Raw genomic sequence first — 20,026 nt, forward strand, 5'->3', positions numbered from 1 at the left:
TGTTCATAATTGCACCACCTCTAACCTGGATTCCTTAGCTTCTGCACAGTCTTTGCCGTAGCCTCACCCTCTGCTAGCCCCTCCTCATTTCAGCCGGGTTGGCCTTTTGAAAGGACAGGCTTGCCAGGTGCATTGCCAAGTAATGCCCTTCCATGAGTCCCGTTGCGCTCAGGACCAATCTCAGACTTTATTACCTGGTCTATAAGGCCCACCCCTTTGACTTCTCTCATTCCCTTCTGTAGTCTCCAGCACAGGCAGGCTGGAGTCCATTCCCTTCCTCATGTGCATCGTGCTCTCTTAATTCTGGGCCTGTAAACGTGCTAGTTTCTTGGCATAATCCCTTTTCTTTCTCAAGCTTTGATCTCTCTCTCCCCCATTTATTTACCTTGAAAACTTCTACTGATTTTTTTTTTTTTTGGACTCAGCTCATGTCAAGTTTTCTAGAAAAAAGAATCCCCCTAACCCTCCAAACTGGGTATGTGCCTCTTCCAAGTACCTCCCAAGCACCCTGTTGTAGCAGATTTAACGTGTCTGAATTCTCTCTATTGTCTGTGCCTAGTGTACAGTCTGGCAGTTATTAAGCTTTTGATTAATATCTGCTGCATAAATTTGAAATACATAAACAATGTATTTTCGTTGTAAAGATATAATCAAGATGACTATTCAGATCATGAAAGTGATTATCTGATCATTTGAGGGGTAATTCTATCTCTGCCTCTAACTGACTATACAATTTGGTAATATTAAATTCATTTGAAACCTGTCTACTCATATGTGAAATAAGAGATAGGAAAGAGGTTTCCTTCAGGTTAAAAAAAAATCAGAATTGGATGGGAGTCAGTTTGAAATATTAAAGATATTGGAAATCACAATGGAATAAGTTCCTAACTTATAAAGTGACATTTATCACCAGAATAATCCATAACAGATAATTATATAACTAGCAGGTTAGCATTTTTATAATGAATTTTTTACAAGTGAGACATCAAGCAAACCCAGCAGTCTGTATGATGGATAGAATCCACAACAATTTGTCTCCATATATTATAGCACAATGGAAGAAATTGAAATACATAATTCTGTTTAAAAGTCTAAGTCTTAATAACATATGACACCTTGTAATGCGTGTGGCTATTTCTGTTACTGTTATGGAGTACATGGATCTGTGGCTAGGAGAATTAAATGTAGGGCATCGATGCCGTAGAACATTTATTTTTAGAGAAAAAAGATGCATGGCTTTAACATTCAGGTGTTTTGCATACTCTGTGCTGAAATTTGGCTAATATCCATGTTTAATGCATATCTTGGAAAGGGTTCGTCTCTTAAATCGAGACAGAGCCCGCCTGCCAAGTGCTGGCATGTCAAATGGATCACTAGAGTGTCACAATCTCAAGGGTATACTCCAGGAAGGAAGATTGGTATCAAGTGTTTATGTCATCCGTAAAGCTAAAGTAAGCACAGCCCATTGACAATATGTTGTAAAAGGAGAAATACAAAGATTTTTATCTCAAGTCTTGCTTGGAATGTGAGTGGAATTTTCTAGATTAACTCCTGTCAACATTATTCATATATCAGGTTTGCTCCTCTCTTTCATAAAAGCTCCAGAAAAAAAAAATATATATATATGACTTTTAAAGTGTTACAATTACAGCAGCTGTTTTTAAGTCCAAAGATATGACACAGTAAGCAGCCATTGAATAAACATAACCTACTTTGAGGTGTGAGAGCACACTGAAACGCTTTATTGTGGCTTATAATGGCATCCTAAAGGAAAATTTCAAAACCATGCACATTGAAGGCCTTGTTCCAACTCATCAAAATTGTTCAAAGCCGTATTCAGAAGCCACATGTGAAAACTGTTTGAAATGTTCAATTCTGAAGGCTCATTTGACTGTCCGTCTTCCCTGTGCAAAGTGATACCCTGTTCCATGCCTCTGGCTGTTATTTGGTATTTATAGAACCCCATCTGCATCCTGGAACTTTACTGAAGACGTACTCGAAGATCAGTGGCAGAGACTGTCAGCTATTTTCCATTCTCTTTATATGAGCTTAATAAACAGTAAAGGGCCCGACTGGTGTCAAGCCAATAGAGTAGTAATGTAGCATGGAATTTGCTCTAAAGTTTCAGATTTGGATAATCCTACTACTGGTGTTACCAAGTACTACAGCTCCTCGGTACCATGCTTAGAAATAGAAACAGCACTTTAAAAATATTTTGGCACTCTTTGACTGAGCTTAAAAGGCAAGTGTTTTAGCTCTAACTGCCCGATCTTATTGTTTAACGAAGTACCGAAGAAGGCTGCCAGCCATTCAAGAATTCTTTACCTGGAACTGTGGTTCTCAACCCCGACGTCCTAGACACTGACCTGCTTTCTGACTAAGCAGTAAAGGGGGTTGAGTCCTAGACAGCACGTCAGCAATTGTGCACACCAATGGACGTTCTAATGGGATTGTATTACATTTCTAAACATCCTAGTCATGCAAAAGCTTATACAGTTGTTCATCTTAGAAGTTCTTCTTTCTCCCTTTAGTAATTTTTCAATTAGAAAATGCCAAATGCATAGGAATGAAAGTTAGTATATTGGGATTTATAAGTGAGGTCAATAACACCAGAAACTAATACAAAATAATATTGACTATAAACTGTAATTGAAAAATAATTTTTGAAATATTTTTTTTATTGATTTCAGAGAGGAAGGGAGAGGGAGAGAGAGATAGAAACATCAATGATGAGAGAATCATTGATCAGCTGCCCCCTGTACGCACCCTATTGGGGACCGAACCCGCAACCTGGGCATGTGCCCTTGACCAGAATCCAACCTGGGACCCTTCAGTCCGCAGGCCGACACTATTCACTGAGCCAAACCTGCAAGGGTGAAAAATAATTTTCTTTTAATTTGAAAAAAAGGAAGGGTTTTAGAAATAAAGTAAATCTTAAATGGGTAGATGTCTGATATGTAATTAAGATAAAGGGGAATTTGTTCCAAAAGATGTGAGCAAAAATGGAAGTGGCCATAATATTTTTCAGGAAGAATGATTGGCTTGTGGTGGTAGAGGTTTAGTGCCAGAAAATAATAAGGGATACATTTTGAAAATAATCTAAGGGCAGATTTCTTAAGAAGGACATTGATATTCATTGGATAACAATTTTTCTCCAGGCATCATCTCATATGCTACTCATAATAACCCTCTAGTGTTATCTACTCTAGTATTACATTATCCAATTAACATCAAATTATATTTTTTACTCAATAACTGTTCTGAAAAACAAAGCTTAAGATAAAAATATTTATGCAGTCACTTTTGCTTGTTTTTGTGTGTTTTTTTTTATCTACTCCGTATGTAGGAAAACCATGTGCCTTGTTTTGCTCACCTGTTGGGAAAGAACAGCCTATTCTTCTGTCAGAAAAAGTGATGGATGGAACTTCTTGTGGCTATCAGGGATTGGATATCTGTGCAAATGGCAGGTGTCAGGTAAGACGGTCTAAAGGGGAGAACATATATGCTGAAAGAGAGCGCTGGGACCCCTGAGCAGCTGCCCAGTACGATGGAGAGCTTTGCCCTAAGATTGAAAAGATGTGGATGTTGTCCTGACTCAACTGTGAGCTTGACCAAGTCTGATCTACTTTGTATAATGTAGGGTTTGGACTAGAAAATCTATATTATCCATTACTAGTGGAAAGAATATGAGGTTTTTATTCCGTCAATACTTATTATAGGTCTAAAATTCTAACACTTCGGTCATTTTAAGTAAAAACATTGCAGACCAAAAATTCAAGCACTCCAGTTCTCCATGTCTTGTGTCCAAGACTGAGCCATGTCATAAAAGCTAAAGTCTATCCTACTACCCACTTAATATGAAAGCACTTTATTTTTTAATGGGTTTTTATTGATTTTTAGAGGGAAGGGGTGGGAGAGAGAGAGAGAGAGAGAGAGAGAGAGGGAGCGCTTGAGAGAGAGAGACATTAATGTGAGAAAGAAACATTTATTGGTTGCCTTTTGTACACACCCCAACTGGGGATCAAACCCGTAACCTGGTCATGTGCCCTGACCAGGAATCGAACTGATGACCTTTTGGTGCATGGGATGATGCTCAACCAACTGAGCAACACCAGCCAGGGCTGAAAACATTTTAAATTTTCTGATAATACTTAAATATTTCATTTGCCTCTGTCTTCCTTTTTTTAAAATTTTACTTAAATTTATTGGGGGTTACATTGTTAATAAGATTATATAGGTTTCAAGTGTACAATTCTATGATACATCATCTATAGATTGCACTGTGCACCCACCACCCACAGTCAAATCATCTTCCATCACTATATATTTAACCCTCTTTACATTTTACTACCCTCCCAGCCCCCTTTCCTCTGGTAACCACTATACTGTTATCCATGTCTATGAGTTTTTGTTTGTTTGTTTTTCTTGTTTGTTCATTTGTTGTTTTCAGTTTTATATCCCACATATGGGTGAAATTATTAACTTTTGCTGTCTGATTTATTTCATTTAGTATGGTGTTTTCAAGATCCATCTATATAACCTTTATCTACTGCATGCAATTTGTGTGCTCTTCTTCATTTATCATTGGAAAGGTAGAAATTCAGTTAAAGTGAGCATGAGCAGCATGGTGGAAAGATCCAAGGCTAGAACTTAGAATTTGATAGTTACAGCTCTGCCACTGCCTCAGGTTGGCTTCCCTGGGAGATTAATATGCAGAATGTTTAATGCCAAGTGTTTTCATGATAAACATTTATGTGGGGAACGAAAGGAGGCAGGATTGGGCACAGGGAGAAATTGGGCTGTGGTGCAGTCACAAGACCTCGGCTGACCCTGTGGGCATTGAAACTGGGATGGCTCTTCAGAGTTGTCCCCATTTGGGGTGGGAAAAAGCTCTTTTTACCTGCAGCATCTACGAGCTTTTGGACACCAACCGTCTTTGGAGAGAATGTGACCTTGGAAAGTTAAGTTTTCTTCAGACTAGGTAATTTCTGAAAAGGGTTGGTGGCTAAAAGCCATCAGCTGATAAACTGCCCAGGCATGGGAGGGAAATCCATCCTTTAGTTACGAAAGAGCATCTGAGTGGAGCAGCACTGAATCCATGACAGCCACTAGGAAACTGTTCTTGGGAAAAGCACTTAAGATAGGTATGCATCTGTGAACTACTCTGGAAAATGAAGTTGTTGGACCAAGGGTCATTGATTTTTGTGTACAATACACTCCTTTGAAAATTTGATGAAAAGTGTCCTTTTTCCACCCCACACGCTCACACACCAAAATTTGAAAACAATTGCGAGCTATAGATGGATCAGTCTGGTTCGATAGAAGTCTATGGACTTCTGGATAAAAACTTGAAAACAACATGAAACTGAAATGCTTCACCAGCTCTGAGATTCTATACTTTTCCAGCATGCTATAAAGTTTAAAGCGCAGAATCATGTACTAACATTGACATAAGAAATGGTTTTTAAATTACTTATTAATTTCCTTTATTATTTAACAGAATATGACAGTAATATGTATTTTTTCATTTATATGTAAAAATAAGTCATTGCAGATACTTCTACATATTTGTTTTCAGAATTAAAATTATGTATGTTGTATAATTAAAGCTTTTAATTTAATCGTGTCATTGCATGTAAATCTGTCAGATTATTGTATGTCTTAAATGAATTTATTTTTCAAGAAAAAGTTTTCCAAGTATATATGCCACATACAATAGCCTAAATTACTATGCTTCTCACTTAACAATGTTGTGTAAGCCAGATCTTTTACAGAGTTCCTAGCTAGACATTAAAATTACAGCAACAACAAAAAAGTATGCATCAGTGCTATGAGACTTGGATGATTATAATTACATTAAAGTCTTATGAAATGGATTTTGACTTCTAACAGCTTTGGAATACTTCAAGATTCTGGATTTTTAACTAAAATGCTTCATTCAGTCTTTCAGTATAATTAAAACCATGCCCCGCCCCCCTCCCCACACACAACCTTCTATATGTTGGGTTTGGATTGAATGTCTTGTTTTATCACAAAATGCATAGCACCGAAGCTGAATATAGAATTTTCAACTTGGTGAATGGACTAAGGAGGGCAATTGAAAATAGACAGCTTTCTCCCAGTGACATTTCCATCATGGCAAAGGGTAGAGAAAGTTCTACCTCGTTAGGACCTCGTTATCCCTCCATCTCCAGCAGCCAGTGGTACCTCAGGTACCCACCATCAGTTAAACAGCATTGATTTTTCAAAGTTGTTCATTTTCAACTCTTGGAGTTATGTGAGCATATTTTGATAAGTGTGGGTACTTGAGACTACTGATTACAAAATATGAAATTCTTGATTATTATCTAAAAAAATGCATGATTATTGAGCCATGGCATATGTCTATCCCGGACTTTTATTTTAGGTTTACAGACATGTAATTTTCCAGTTTGTCTAACAAGGGTTAGACAAAAGAGAAATTAACTACTAATTTATTCAATTTTTAAACTAATATTTATTGGGTTTATTTTATTTGCCAGGGTACAAGCTGGGGGCTAGGTTTAGAGCAATAAAGGTGCTTCTGTTACTTCAGAATCACTCTAGAATCTACTCTGAATTTTTTTGTCATTTGTATATGAAAGAGATATTTTTTTCTCACCCCAGGACTCCCAAGTCTTTTCATGGCTCTGCTTAGTGAAGTTTTCCCATACCTTTGTTGTGTTTTGAGAATTTCCTGTGGTGGCCACCTCTTTCATCTGGAGACATTCCCTTTATCCCTCTCTGAATAAGCTTTCATTTGCTGATCAGGTTTTCTGCTGATGTATTGCATTGTTTACCTCTTGACATGGATACAGTCCTTGACACAAGGAAGGATGCTATATTAAAATTCAGGTTTCATGTGATTTTTGCTCTCAGGATGTTTATCCTGCAGCTGCATGTTATCTGCCAGCTTCCCTCATCGTAACACCAACCACAGCAAAAGACCCTGTTTTTGTTTCTGTTTTATTAATATCATTTAAATCCCACTAAAGTAATTGTAACTTATACATGGATGTATCCTCAGTCCATCTTGCAACTCTTATTTAGGGATAATTGTATTATCCTACTATTTATTTCTGGCAGCATTGATAATGATTAATTCTGTCCTTTGAGTATGCATAGCTTTGCAAAATATTGTTATATTTTCTGCACATGCATGGGAGACCAACATTATTCACTAGAAAAGAGCCAGTGATTTAATCTAAGAAGATTTGTATTAACACCATTTTCTGGAAGTATATAAATATAATTCCCCTGTGGTTTATATTTTTTTACAGCAGCCACATTTGTGTGCTGGATGCCAAAGAAGACAGGGATAGAAGTTTATTCATGAACTGTAGTGAAAATAAACATTTATTTGCTTTTCAAAATAATTAATATTTAATATTCAATATTTACTTTGCAACCTTAGAAGTGAAGCCATCCATATAATGTAGTATATCTACTCTGTTTTTGAGTAGAATGAATTAGATTAGTTGTGTTATGTTTAATAGAAATGTCACTGCCTTTGGGATTTATGTAAATTGCATTTGTTTCAATATACTTTATCAAATTGCTTTAGGATATAATTTAATTTTAATAAAATAAAAATATTATCATCACTGTTCTGCTATTTGATCACTTTTAGGTAATATTTGACATGAGCTTGCTGTATTGGTTTGCACCAGAGAATATGACATTTTACTAGTTTGTCAATTAAATATGTCTAGTTTGTAGAGACTAGGCTTGTCCTAAATTAGAGTTAAAAAAGAAAAAACCCACTTTATGATGTGTTGCCATTCTTTTGTTACAGAAAGTCGGCTGTGATGGTTTCTTAGGGTCTCTTGCAAGGGAAGATCATTGTGGTGTATGCAATGGCAATGGGAAATCGTGCAAAATCATTAAGGGAGATTTCAACCACACCAGAGGAGCAGGTAATTATATTTTTATATTTTCAAAATTAATAACTTGAACAATCCTTGGGGACAGAGATTACATTGAACTTGACTTAGAAATCGCAGTTCTGAGTCTATTGAAGACTTTGTAATGGGTATTGAGTGATTTTTCATGATGACATACAATACATGTGATATGAGCCAGAAATTCTAACAAGCCCATTTCCCAATAATGAAAATATGAAGTCATCTGTTGTGCATTTAATAAATTGGAGCAGCAAGGGAATAATCTAATTTGCATTGGCAAATGTTATCAGGTTTCCACAGGCCTTGTTCTCCAATGCAGAGCACGATGCCTCACAGAGAGTAATGATTTGTAACAGCCTGAAGCAACTATTCAGAGTATTAGGCTTCAGGTTTTCAGCTTTCCATCGTCTTTATTTTTTCTTAACGTTTTTACTAAATTTGAAGGGAATACATTGTTGGAAACAGAGAGTCTGTAGCAGTGTAGCATGGTGGAAACAATGGCAACGGGGAGTCAGAAGATGAGGGATGGTGTTCCTGATATATTAATAGTGAGAAGCCACCCTCTGTTTTGTTCTCTCATCTATAAATACTAATACTCAGGGGATGTGAGGATGAAATGAATATGGTTGATCTATATGGTGTGAGTTTTAAAGTGATCCACAACAAAAAGTAATGTAACCTATACTGAAATATAATGACCCACAAATATACTTTAGAAACAGCAAATGCTTTACACTCAGGTCCTCAAGCTTACTGGGAGGGAGCACATATTTCTGTGTTTACATTAGTATCTCACTGAACATCTATCTATTGAACATCTTATTTGTGATTATATTTTCATCATCTTTAGGATGCACATATTACATATATTAGCCTTTTCCTATTTTAAATTTCTTTCTTAGTCAAATACTAAAACACCTGAGACTAAAATACATATTCGTTTTAATACAAAAACAAGCCATTTGTGTTTGAATGGTCAAGAAAACTGAGTTCATTCTAGATAAAAGAATCCTTCAGAAGAGAATATTAGACACAGCCCTCTGAAGTTGAATGTAAGCATTTGCTAGGCCCCAGCAGAATAAAAGATACGTGAACATAAAATTTTGAAGCCTAACAATAACCAAGGTCCAGGGTAAGTTACAGATCAAGACCTCAGTCTCCAAAGCTGTGAAACAGGGGCCTGTGAGTCAAAATCTGCCATCATTCATTTAGAAAAGTTCTAAAGCTGTAACAAGCTCTCGGACTTTCAGCTAAGAAGTTCATTTGTGATAAGTTTTTCAGCCTGATTGTGGTGGCAGAAATCTTTGTAGTGCATAAGGTCAAATGAAGTCTGAAAGACTAAAGATGTGAAGACACTAGAATTTTTGAAGAATCCTCTTGCATAGTTATTTAGCATGCATGGAAACAGTTCACTGAAGAATACTGATGCACACTCAGCACTGATATCTTACATTGTACTAACACTTGATTTTTCCACCAAGCATAGAAAAGAGAAATACTAGTTAACCAACCAGTAATGTTTATCATTCTGACTGCAGTTATGTGAGTACATTTTCCCAGATTCCTATTTTAAAAATTGTTTTTATTGCACTTTAATTTTGTTCATTTGTTTGTTTGTTGTAGGCAAGTTACATTAATGGCACCTGTTATTTGGAAAATGTCTGAGATTCCTAAGATATTGGAATTATCAGAGACTAATAATATTACTTTCTCCCTTAAACTCTATGCCAGTTTCACATTGCTCACAAGAAAGAGACGGGAATTCTTAACTTGGACCATACCTGCCTCTCCAGCACCATCTCTCATTAAGGTCCCTTTCCTTCTCTAAGCTACAGCCACCAGGTTTCTTTTAGATTCTCCAATTGACCTTGTTCCCTCCAGTACCATGCAGTTAAAAATATGGTTGTTAGCTTCCTGTTAGCTTTGCCTGGTTAATTCCTAGCCATCACTTAGATCTCAGTTCAGTTGTCACTTAGGCATTGAAGTGTTCCCTGAACAGCCTCCACCACCTATCACTAACAACCATATTCATATTCAAATTCATATTCATTCATATCCATATGGTGTAGCTCTAATCCCATTTGTAATTGTATATTTATTGGTCTTTACTTCCCCACTTTAAGGTCAATGAGAAAAAATATCCTGGCTATTTTTATCCAGGCCCCAGATTCTCAATGACAGGCATTGTGTCTGATTCTTTGTTAATTTAATTAACAATGGAACCTTACATTATTAAGAACTTTAAAAAACAAAATGAGTCCTTAATTATATCAGAGGCTTCATCTACTTGTGAATTTAGGAATGCTGTGTTCATTTCTCTTGAGACAATTTTATCCATACGGTTTATGGACTTCCTAGAATTTCTTGAAGGCATTGCAGCCTTCTCTGGTCCAGTTGGCCATGCACACTGTGTGTGCTGTATGAGTAACACATGTGCAGACACATGTGGGTGTTTCGGTCCCTGTGCTCTGTTTAGAGTTTGCTTAGTCATTTTTGTTGGAGCTAGAAAATAAACTTAAGAGGAGTTTTTGTTTTTTTCTTGTACATTTATCATGTCTTTCATTATAACTTGCCTAGCTAGGAGATAATGTTTTAAAGGAATTTTTAAAGTTAAATTGTGTATTTGGCCAATTGTGGAACTATATAGTTATCAGTATACACTAAGAAGAAATGGGCATAAAATGTGTTCTTCTTAATATAAGAGCTAATGATGCCGATTCTGTGTAAGGAACACACCTCTTAGACTGTTTGTTTGTATGTTTGCCATGGGAGTAGGAGTGTCATAGTGCCATATACTAGTATTCTGTTTTATAAAATAGTAGCAGTGGGTCATAGCTGGAAGTGCACAGTGGAATCAGACGGATCTGAGTTAAAAGCTCAGGTCAGCTAATTACTGACAATGCGGTGTTGAAAAAGGGATGAAGCCCATGATATAATTAAGGTCTCATGCAGATTATTTTTCTGCCTAAATTTATTTTCTCATCTTATTATGTGAGAAATGTAATATTAAAACAATGGTAAGTTGGATGTTATCATTATGATTAAATGTAGTAATTTATGTAAATTACCCATAATAGTGACTAGTACATAGTGTTGCTCAAAATATGGCATTTTTCATTGTTACTTACCATGAAAATAATGATTGCTATTGGAATTTTAAGATGGCTGATTAATAATGGATCTCTGGCTATAAAATAGGATCGGATTTTCCTATGGAAAAAGCAAGCTGACACAATTTATGACAATGATGTCACAGGCTTTATTTCAACTTCTAAGCTCAGTGGTAGCCACTCTCATATTCACTTCTTTAAAAAATGTGCATTCTCAATTGTGCTAAATGGCTTATTTACTGAAAAATATGTAGGCCCCCCCAGTCATTAGCTATCTTTTTTCGAATGTCTTTGTTTAATATTTTTCTTCCTCTCTTCTTTAAACTCAGTTTAACTCACCTATCCTCTAGCCCATTCCAATTGAATAACAGAAAATTGCTCTGGATATAACTGTAAACTTAGCTATAACTATTGTCCTAATGTATAACATACCTTTACTGCTGAACCCAGTTACTACTTCCACTTGATGCTACCCAGTCTTCTTTTTTAGCATCCTGACATTTAGCATCTCCAAACACATAGCTGAATTCATTTACTGAGAGATAACAGTCATCTCTTGATTGTGACATCCAGGCACAATCTCCTTTATCACTTTTCTCTTTGATGTTGCTGCAGTTGATGATGCAATTGACCAACCACTCTTCTTGAGATATTCTAATCCAAAATAGCCAGATCTCCTTCTTCTTGGGATCATTACTTCTCTATATTCTTTCCTGATTTATTTTTAACCTCTGTCAGTAGGTTAGAGAGTCATTCCCATATGCCAAGGTTGCGGGTTCGATCCCTGATCCCTGATCAGGGTATATGCGAGAATCAACCAAGGAATGCATAAATAAGTGGAACAACAAATCAATGTTTCTCTCTTTGTCTCTCTCTAAAAATCAATAAATAAAAATTTTAAAAACACAGAGATTTTTCAATTTAAAACCAAACAAACATAAAAACAGCTCTTGCCAGTAGTTCTGTCGGTTGGAGCGTCGTCCCATGCACCAAAGGGTTGTGGGCTTGATTCCTGGGTTTCAGGTTCCATCCCCCAATGGGGTGCATGCGGGAGGTGGCCAATCAATGTCTCTCTCTCTCTCTCTCTCACATCTATGTTTCTCTCTCTCTCCCTCCTCCCTCTCTAAAATCAACAACAAAAAAAACATATACTTATCAGTATACACTGAGAAGAAATGTATTCTTAGTATAAGAGCTAATGATACCGATTCTGTGTAAGGAATTGGGTGAGGATTTTTAAAAAGCCCAACTATGACTATCACCAGTGTGGAGTTCTTGACTTGTCTCTCGATTTTCTCCACTTACTTTCATGACTTAAATGATTATCTCTACAAAGATGCCTCCCAAAGGGACTTGAGTTGTCTGACCTTTTTCTGGAGTTCCAGATGGTCAGAGCTCTTCCTGGATATGTTTACTAGTGTGTTACATTTTGTTAAATGAAAATTCCAAAGCTGAGTTTATCAGATTCTTACCACAACTTAACTTCCACTGTCTTGTAAGCAATGGCCCCATTCTCACATCCTATCTAATAAAATAGTAATATGCAAATTGACCATCACTCCAACACACAAGATGGCTGCCCCCATGTGGTCAAAGATGGCTGCCCCATGTGGACACAAGATGGCCACCACAAGATGGCCAGCAAGGGAGGGCAGTTGGGAGGGACCAGGCCTGCAAGGGAGGGCAGTTGGGGGCGATCAAGCCTGCAGGGGAGGGCAGTTAGGGATGACCAGGCTGGCAGAGGAGGGAAGTTGGGGGCAACCGGGCCTGCAGGGAAGGGCAGTTGTGGGGGACCCAGGCCTGCAGGGGATAGCAGTTAGGGGGGACCAGGCCTGCAGGGGAGGGAAGTTAGGGGTGACCAGGCCTGCAGGGGAGGGCAGTTAGGGGCAATCAGGCTGTCAGGGGAGCATTTAGGCATCAATCAGGCTGGCAGGGGAGTGGTTAGGGGGTGATCAGGCTGGCAGGCAGAAGCAGTTAGGGACAATCAGGAAGGCAGGCAGGCGAGAAGTTGGGAGCCAGCAGTCCTGGATTGTGAGAGGGATCCCATATTGGAGAGTGTGCAGGCTGGGCTGAGGGATACCCCCTCCTCCATGCACGAATTTCGTGCACCAGGCCTCTAGTAAGTAATAATAAAGCATTGAGTTCAATGTTTGTTTTCCCACTTTCTATTGGTTCTCAAGTTCAGAATTTTTTTGTTTCCCTTCACAATGCCTTCTGAAATTACTACCTTGGCCTCTACCATTCTTGGGTTTTTACATTAGACTTCTGACACTGTTATCCACAACTGCATTGCTGGGTCTCCTGCATCCTGCTGCCAATATCTGATTACCAAAGACAAAGCCTCTCTGACCAGTATCTCATTACCAAGTTGCTTGCTATAGAATGTTCAGTCACTGCAAATTGAAAAATTCAGAGCCTCGGGCATACTTTAAAACTCTCTTATTCTGTCAGAATTATTTTATTCATGTGCTCCTAAGGATACCACTTGCTCTCTTTTCTTTTTTTTTAAAGTAGTATTTTTAAAAATATATTTTATTGATTTTTTTATAGAGAGAGGAAGGAAGAGGGAGAGAGAGAGAGACAGAAACACTAATAAGAGAGAAACATCATTGATTGGCTACCTCCTGCACACCCTCTACTGGGGATCGAGCCAGAAACCCTGACATGTGCCCTGACCTGGAATGGAACCTGTGACCTCATAGTGCATGGGTAAATGCTCAACCACTGAGCCACACTGGCCGGGCTCCTTTACTTTTCTGTACATACAGTGAACTCATCCTTTTTCTATATCTGTCCATATCCTATCCATTCTTCAAAGACATTTCATCTACTTCTTTGTGAAGCTTTCCTGGACTATAAAAATTGTTTTCTCCTCTGAATCATAGTCATTCCGGCTGAAGTCAGTGTTTCTCAAACATGAGTAATGTATCTCACCATTTACAAGGGAAAAATAAAAAGTAAATCCCACTTCTATGAGTTAAAAATAGCAGCAAACCTTTTGAGTGGTGATGTGATCAGAGAAGCGGGGAGGGGGGGCAGTTTAAACCACATGATTTATAGTATTCTTTAGCAGGGAGTTAACCACAACATTTTGCATATGATCTTTTAAACTTAATTTTTGAAGTTTGATTTAACTCATATTTATATAAGTTATTTCTGCCTTATCTTTCCTATTGAATTGAGTGCAGAGACCTTCTTACCTTACTTCTGTGTACAAATAGGCAGTAAGCATTTGTTTCTATTTGCATTGCTGCCTATTTGTTCATGTAACAAAATGATAGTGCCTGTGTGGTTTGGTGTTACTAACAATGGTTAGATTGAGTAAACAGCATTCGCTAATGGAAATTATGATTCTAAAAGGTGGGGCATATGCTACCTTTCAATATATACCAAATACAGGAAACACTTTCAGGAATTTGAATAATTAATAAACAGCAGACAATTCTGAGATTAACTTGCAAATTAGACTTCTATCAGATATATGAAGCTACACAAATATACTAAGAAAAATATTAAATATTATTGCAATAAATGTATGTATCTATTTATTTTTAAATTTATCTTTATTGTTGAAAATATTACAGATGTCCCCTCTTTTCCCCATTAACCACCCCCTCGAACCTGCACCCACGCCCCCCTCAGGTTTTCACCACAGTATTGTCTGTGTCCGTGGGCTGTGCATGTATGCATATAAGTTTTTTAGTTAATCTCTCCCCACCCCTTCCATCCTCATCCCTGCCTTCCCTCTGAGATTCATCAGTCTGTTCCATGCTTCTATGTCTCTGGATCTATTTTGTTCATCAGTTTATTTTGTTCATTAAATTCCATATATGAGTGAATGTAAGTTTAAAGCTAAAGTATCTATGCTATTCTTTATTAAACGAAGTCTTGATTTTTACCTTTTCTGCACATTCTCTCTTCTATCCCACATTATCTTATCATTTTATTTCACTTCAAGGTTTATATTCCTAAAATTCTGCTGAAAAACCTTTCCTAAAAAAAAACACTAATTGTGTTTTGTTTCTAGCTGTCGGACACCTTCCGAGATGACTCCAGATTGCTTGGTGTGGCCTTACACCTACTTGTCTGGATCCCCAGTTTCACAGCCCTTTGTGAGTCTCCTCAGGGAGAGGCTGGTATGCTCAGCCACTCCAGGGACCTGGTGTCCTGCCAGCTGCAGTTCCTTCTTCCCTGCACTTTCTAACTTACATGAGGTCCCCGAGCGGAATCTGAGGCTATTTGCTCTGTTCTAAGAGCCACTGTGTTTCTAACGGGGCCGTCCCATTGTGCTTTTTCTCTCCTCACAATTCATATAGTGAGTTTGACATAAAATGTAATTGTCTATTTGCCCTTGATAGTGCTGTAGACTTAACATCTTTCCAAGGAACTTCTCCACTTGAAATGATGACAGCTTTTGTACTTAAGTTTTTTCGTCCCATAGGTATGGAAATATCAAAGCAAAAATCAAAACCAAAAAAACGAAACGGCGAGTCAACTAAGAAAAGAGATCTCCTAAGAACTCGAGATGTATTTCATGACTTATTGACTCTTGCAGGTTATGTGGAAGTGCTGGTGATACCTACTGGAGCCCGAAGAATCAAAGTGGTGGAGGAGAGGCCGGCACACAGCTATTTAGGTAACCTGGGTTACAGACACACAGCCCATCCCCGCAGGAGCCAGCTCCCGCCCTGGGCGTTCGATTCTGACAAGGCTGTCAGTCTGTTTCTAGTTATATGTGTGAACTTCCCAGGAAGCACCTTTTGTCGTATCAAGTCGAAGTTTCTTTCAAGGACTCCCCAGGAGCAAAAGCAATTTGGTTGTCTGTGTGTTTTGGAGGGGTATGAATTGCTTCCACATGTTAGTCCATGTTAAAAAAACAACACACTCATTGGAGGATTTGGGTATGTTTTATTTCATAGGTATGCATTTGTATAAAACATTTCTTAAATATATTTATTTCACATATACACACATACATATACACATATTTATATTTCTTGCATAAGGAAATGCATATATTCCTGTATGTATGTGTAATGATTACTTTTGAATTAGGAAATCTTGTGGGATTCTTTAAAAAATTTCTATATACTAAAAGGACTTAATATTTTAATGGGAAATAATGCTCTTTTTTGCCTCACCTATGTAGAGAGTATTTAAAATTTTTAATTATTACTTATGGAAAGAATTGTATGAGCTATTTTAATTAGGCAAATTAAAACTAATTTTTTATTTAATGATTTTTAAATATATGAAAGAAAATAGTAAATTGTCAAAATACATATTGCTTTGTATGTTCAAATTTCAAACTAAGTCAGATGAAGTGATCTTTTATAGTCGTGGCATCACAGGTAGAGAAATCTAATATGATTAGGTCTGACAAAAAACATAATATTCTCCCCAAATTTAAACGTTGTATTTACAATATCTTTTTAAAAAGCCTGCCTGTCTATTTTTTCTTAACAAAAATAATGTCCTCTTTATTCTTTATCAATTAGAAGTATCCTAATAGGGAAACACTTTGTACATGATTAAAAAATCCAGTATTAAGTGATTGTTTGTATTCTACAATATTGAAAATTGCCTGCACTCGGATTGAATTATTTTTCTTATTAGGGTTTGCTTTCTAGGAGTAGGAAGGTTTGAGGAAAGGGGACAGTAAAATAAATCCTTTGTCATGTGACACACTCATTAGTTTGTTTTACTAATATTTAAATTTTGTTTTTACCACCTATGATTTTAAAATGCATTGTATTTTTTTTATTTTTTTTCCTATTTTTATTTTTTTTATTTTTTATTTTCAATTTTTTTATTAAGGTATTATATGTGTACAAATCTTACCATTGCCCCCACCCCCACCCCACTCCCATATATGCCCTCACCCCCCAGAGTTTTGCATCCATTGGTTATGCTTATATGCATGCATACAAGTCCTTTGATTGACCTCTTATCTCCCCCACCTCTCCCTAACCTTCCCCCTGAAATTTGACAGTCTGTTTGATGCTTTACTGTCTCTGTATCTATCTTTTTGTTCAAGTTTATAATGTTCTTTATTATCCATAAATGAGTGAGATCATGTGGTATTTTTCTTTCATTGACTGACTTATTTCACTTAACATAATAAATGCAAGTAAATCATCCCAAATGTCCAAATTCAAATCAAAGCTCTAATAACCAGTTTTTGGAGACACTGTGCAAACTAGACAATTTCAAAATATTCATTCAATAGTAGACCTTTGGCTATTACACTGGGGAATATGTGTGTGTGTGTTCCCAAGCTGAAAAGGAATTTAGGTGTCTCAAATGGAGTTATCTCAAATTGTACAAAACAACATTGTATTATGATTTTTAAGAACCTGAAAATGTGGCTAAATACATAAGCCAGTTTTACAAATGGGAAATTTCCATGCTCTCTCTCATTCCTTACTTCCCAGGCTCTTCAACCAATCTAGGCTTGTTTCTGTCTCCACTCTACAGTAACTGCCTTGGTCAAGGTCAGCAAATGCCTTCCATATTGACAGTCCAATGGTCACATGATATTTGACCAATAAACAGCATCAAAAACTGTTGACCTTTCCTCAGTTCATTAAATACTTTCTTCTTTTGGCTTCTAGGATCCTTACTGGTTTCTTTTGTAGGATTCTCGACCTCTGCATGCTTTCCAAATGTTTCTATACTGTGGGCTCAAGCCAGGGCCCTGCTCTCCTCCCTGCTATATTGTCTCCCTAGGAAATCCCATCTAGCTCCACTGCTTTCCATGTTTATTTGATGCAGATTATCGAATGTCTCCTATTTGATAATCTCAGATAGGAGAAATAATAAGTATAAATCAGAAATAATATTATACCTCAGAAATAATAAGTATAAATCAAAAATTTTACTACCATCCCATGCTAAAACCTCTTTCTCCTTTGGTTTTCCCCACTGTAGTAAATGTCACCCTATTAGTATTTTATGACTTCTGTAACAGTTATCACAAACTTGTAGGTTTCAAAAAACAAAATAAAATGTATTCTCTCAGTTCTGGAGGCCATAATTAGTTTCAATGGACCAATATTCAAGGTGGCTGCAAAGCCAGGCTCTCTCTGAAGATTAGGGAACCTCCTTGACCCTTCTAGCTTTAGATAACTATCAGCATTCTTTTGCTTGTGATAATATGTGCCTCCCTAGCGTCAATGCCTTCTCTTCTTTTCCTGTGTTTAAACCTCTCTTCCTACCTCTTATAAGAATACATGTTGATTGCATTTCAGGCCCACTTGGATAATATCCCCATCTCAAGATCCTTAACCTAATCATATCTGCAAAGTTTGTTTATTTGCCATGTAAGGTAGCATTCTAGGTTCCAGGGATTCTGACATAGATAACTTTATTCCCTTCACTAACATCTTTTTAAAGCATATTTTTTTTATTGATTTCAGAGAGGAAGAGGAAGAGGGAGAGAGAGAGAGAGAGAGAGAGAGAGAGAGAAACATACATCAGTGATGAGAGAGAATCACAAATCGGCTGCCTCCTGTACGCCCCTCACTGGGGATCAAGCCTGCAATCCAGGCATGTGCCCTGACCGGGAATTGAACTGTGACCTCCTGGTTCATAGGTTGACACTCAACCACTGAGCTACACTGCCCGGGCATACTAACACTTTTTAAAAAACATTTGTGGTAAAATACACATAAAATTTACCATCTTAACTATGCTAAGTATTCAATTCATTGGCATTGAGTACATTCATTTTGTTAACTACCACCACCACTATCCATCTCCTGAAGTCTTTTTGTCTTGCAAAACTAAAACTCTATCCATTAAATGATAACTTCCCATTCCCCACCTCTCATCCCCTGCTATCCACCATTAAGTTTTCTATCTCAATGAATTTTGCCACTCTACATACATCATATATGTGGAATCATACAGGAAGTGTCCTTTTGTGAGTGACATTATCACTTAAGAGAGTGTCTTCAAAATTTATCCATGCTATAGCAGGTATCAGAGTTCTCTTCATTTTTAAGGTTGAGTAATATTCCATTGTTTGTATATATCACATTTTGCTTATTCATTCCTTCATCCATGGATACTTGGGTTGCTTCTACATTTTAGCTGTTGTGACTAATGCTACCATGAACATGGATGTACAAGTCTTTTTTCAAGATCCTGCTTTTCATTCTTTTGAGCATATACCCAGAAGTAGAATTGCTGAGGCATATGGTAATTCTATTTTTAATTGTTTTGAGAAACTGCCACACACCATTTTCCATTCCCACCAATAGTATGCAATGGGTTCTAGTTTCTCTGTATCCTCACCAGTGCTTGTTGTTTTCTGTTTATTTTAATAGTGGTCATCCTAAATGGGTGTGAGGTGATATCTCAAGGTGGTTTTGATATATATTTCTTCAATAATTACATATGCTGAGAATTGTTGGCCATTTGCATATATTATTTGGGAAAATGTCTATTTTAGCCCTTTTCTCATTTTTAAATTAGGTTGTGTGTTTTGTTTTGTTTTTGTTGACGAGTTTTAGGAGTTCTCTATATGTTCTGGATATTAATCCCTTATCAGATATATGGTTTATAAATATTTTCTACCATTCTTTGGGTTTTTATTCTGTTAATATTGTCTTTTGGTGCACAAAAGTTTATGTATATGCAATTGTTTTTAATTTTCATGAAGTTTAATTCACCTCCTTTCTTTTATTACCTGTGCCTTTGGTGCCATATCCAAGAAATCACTGCCAAATTTAGTGTCATGAAGCTTTTGCCTTATATTTTCTTCTAAGAGTTTTATAGTTTTAGGTCTTACATTTAGATCTTTGATCCATTTTGAATTAATTTTGTATATGGTGTTAGTTAAAGGTCCAACTTCATTGTTCTGTATGTAGTTACTCAATTTTCCCAGCACCCCTGGATGAAAGACTGTCCTTTCTCCACTGAATGATCTTGGCACCATTGTCAAAAATCATTTGGCTGAGGTTTATTTCTGGGATCTGTATTCTGTTCCAT

At 37.0% G+C, this 20,026-nt stretch overlaps 1 protein-coding gene across 1 annotated transcript in view; it reads left to right on the forward strand.

The window, feature by feature from the left end:
* Window positions 1-20,026, forward strand: part of ADAMTS19 (ADAM metallopeptidase with thrombospondin type 1 motif 19) — a 200,830-nt gene that overhangs the window by 128,918 nt on the left and 51,886 nt on the right. The window contains exons 14-16 of the mRNA XM_079770450.1: window positions 3,347-3,474; window positions 7,814-7,934; window positions 15,588-15,668. Of these exons, the coding sequence (XP_079626576.1) occupies window positions 3,347-3,474; window positions 7,814-7,934; window positions 15,588-15,668 (330 nt within the window). The remainder of the gene's footprint in view (window positions 1-3,346; window positions 3,475-7,813; window positions 7,935-15,587; window positions 15,669-20,026) is intronic.

The sequence above is a fragment of the Cnephaeus nilssonii genome (assembly GCF_951640355.1).
Source record: "Cnephaeus nilssonii genome assembly, chromosome: 5".
Taxonomy (NCBI): domain Eukaryota; kingdom Metazoa; phylum Chordata; class Mammalia; order Chiroptera; family Vespertilionidae; genus Cnephaeus; species Cnephaeus nilssonii.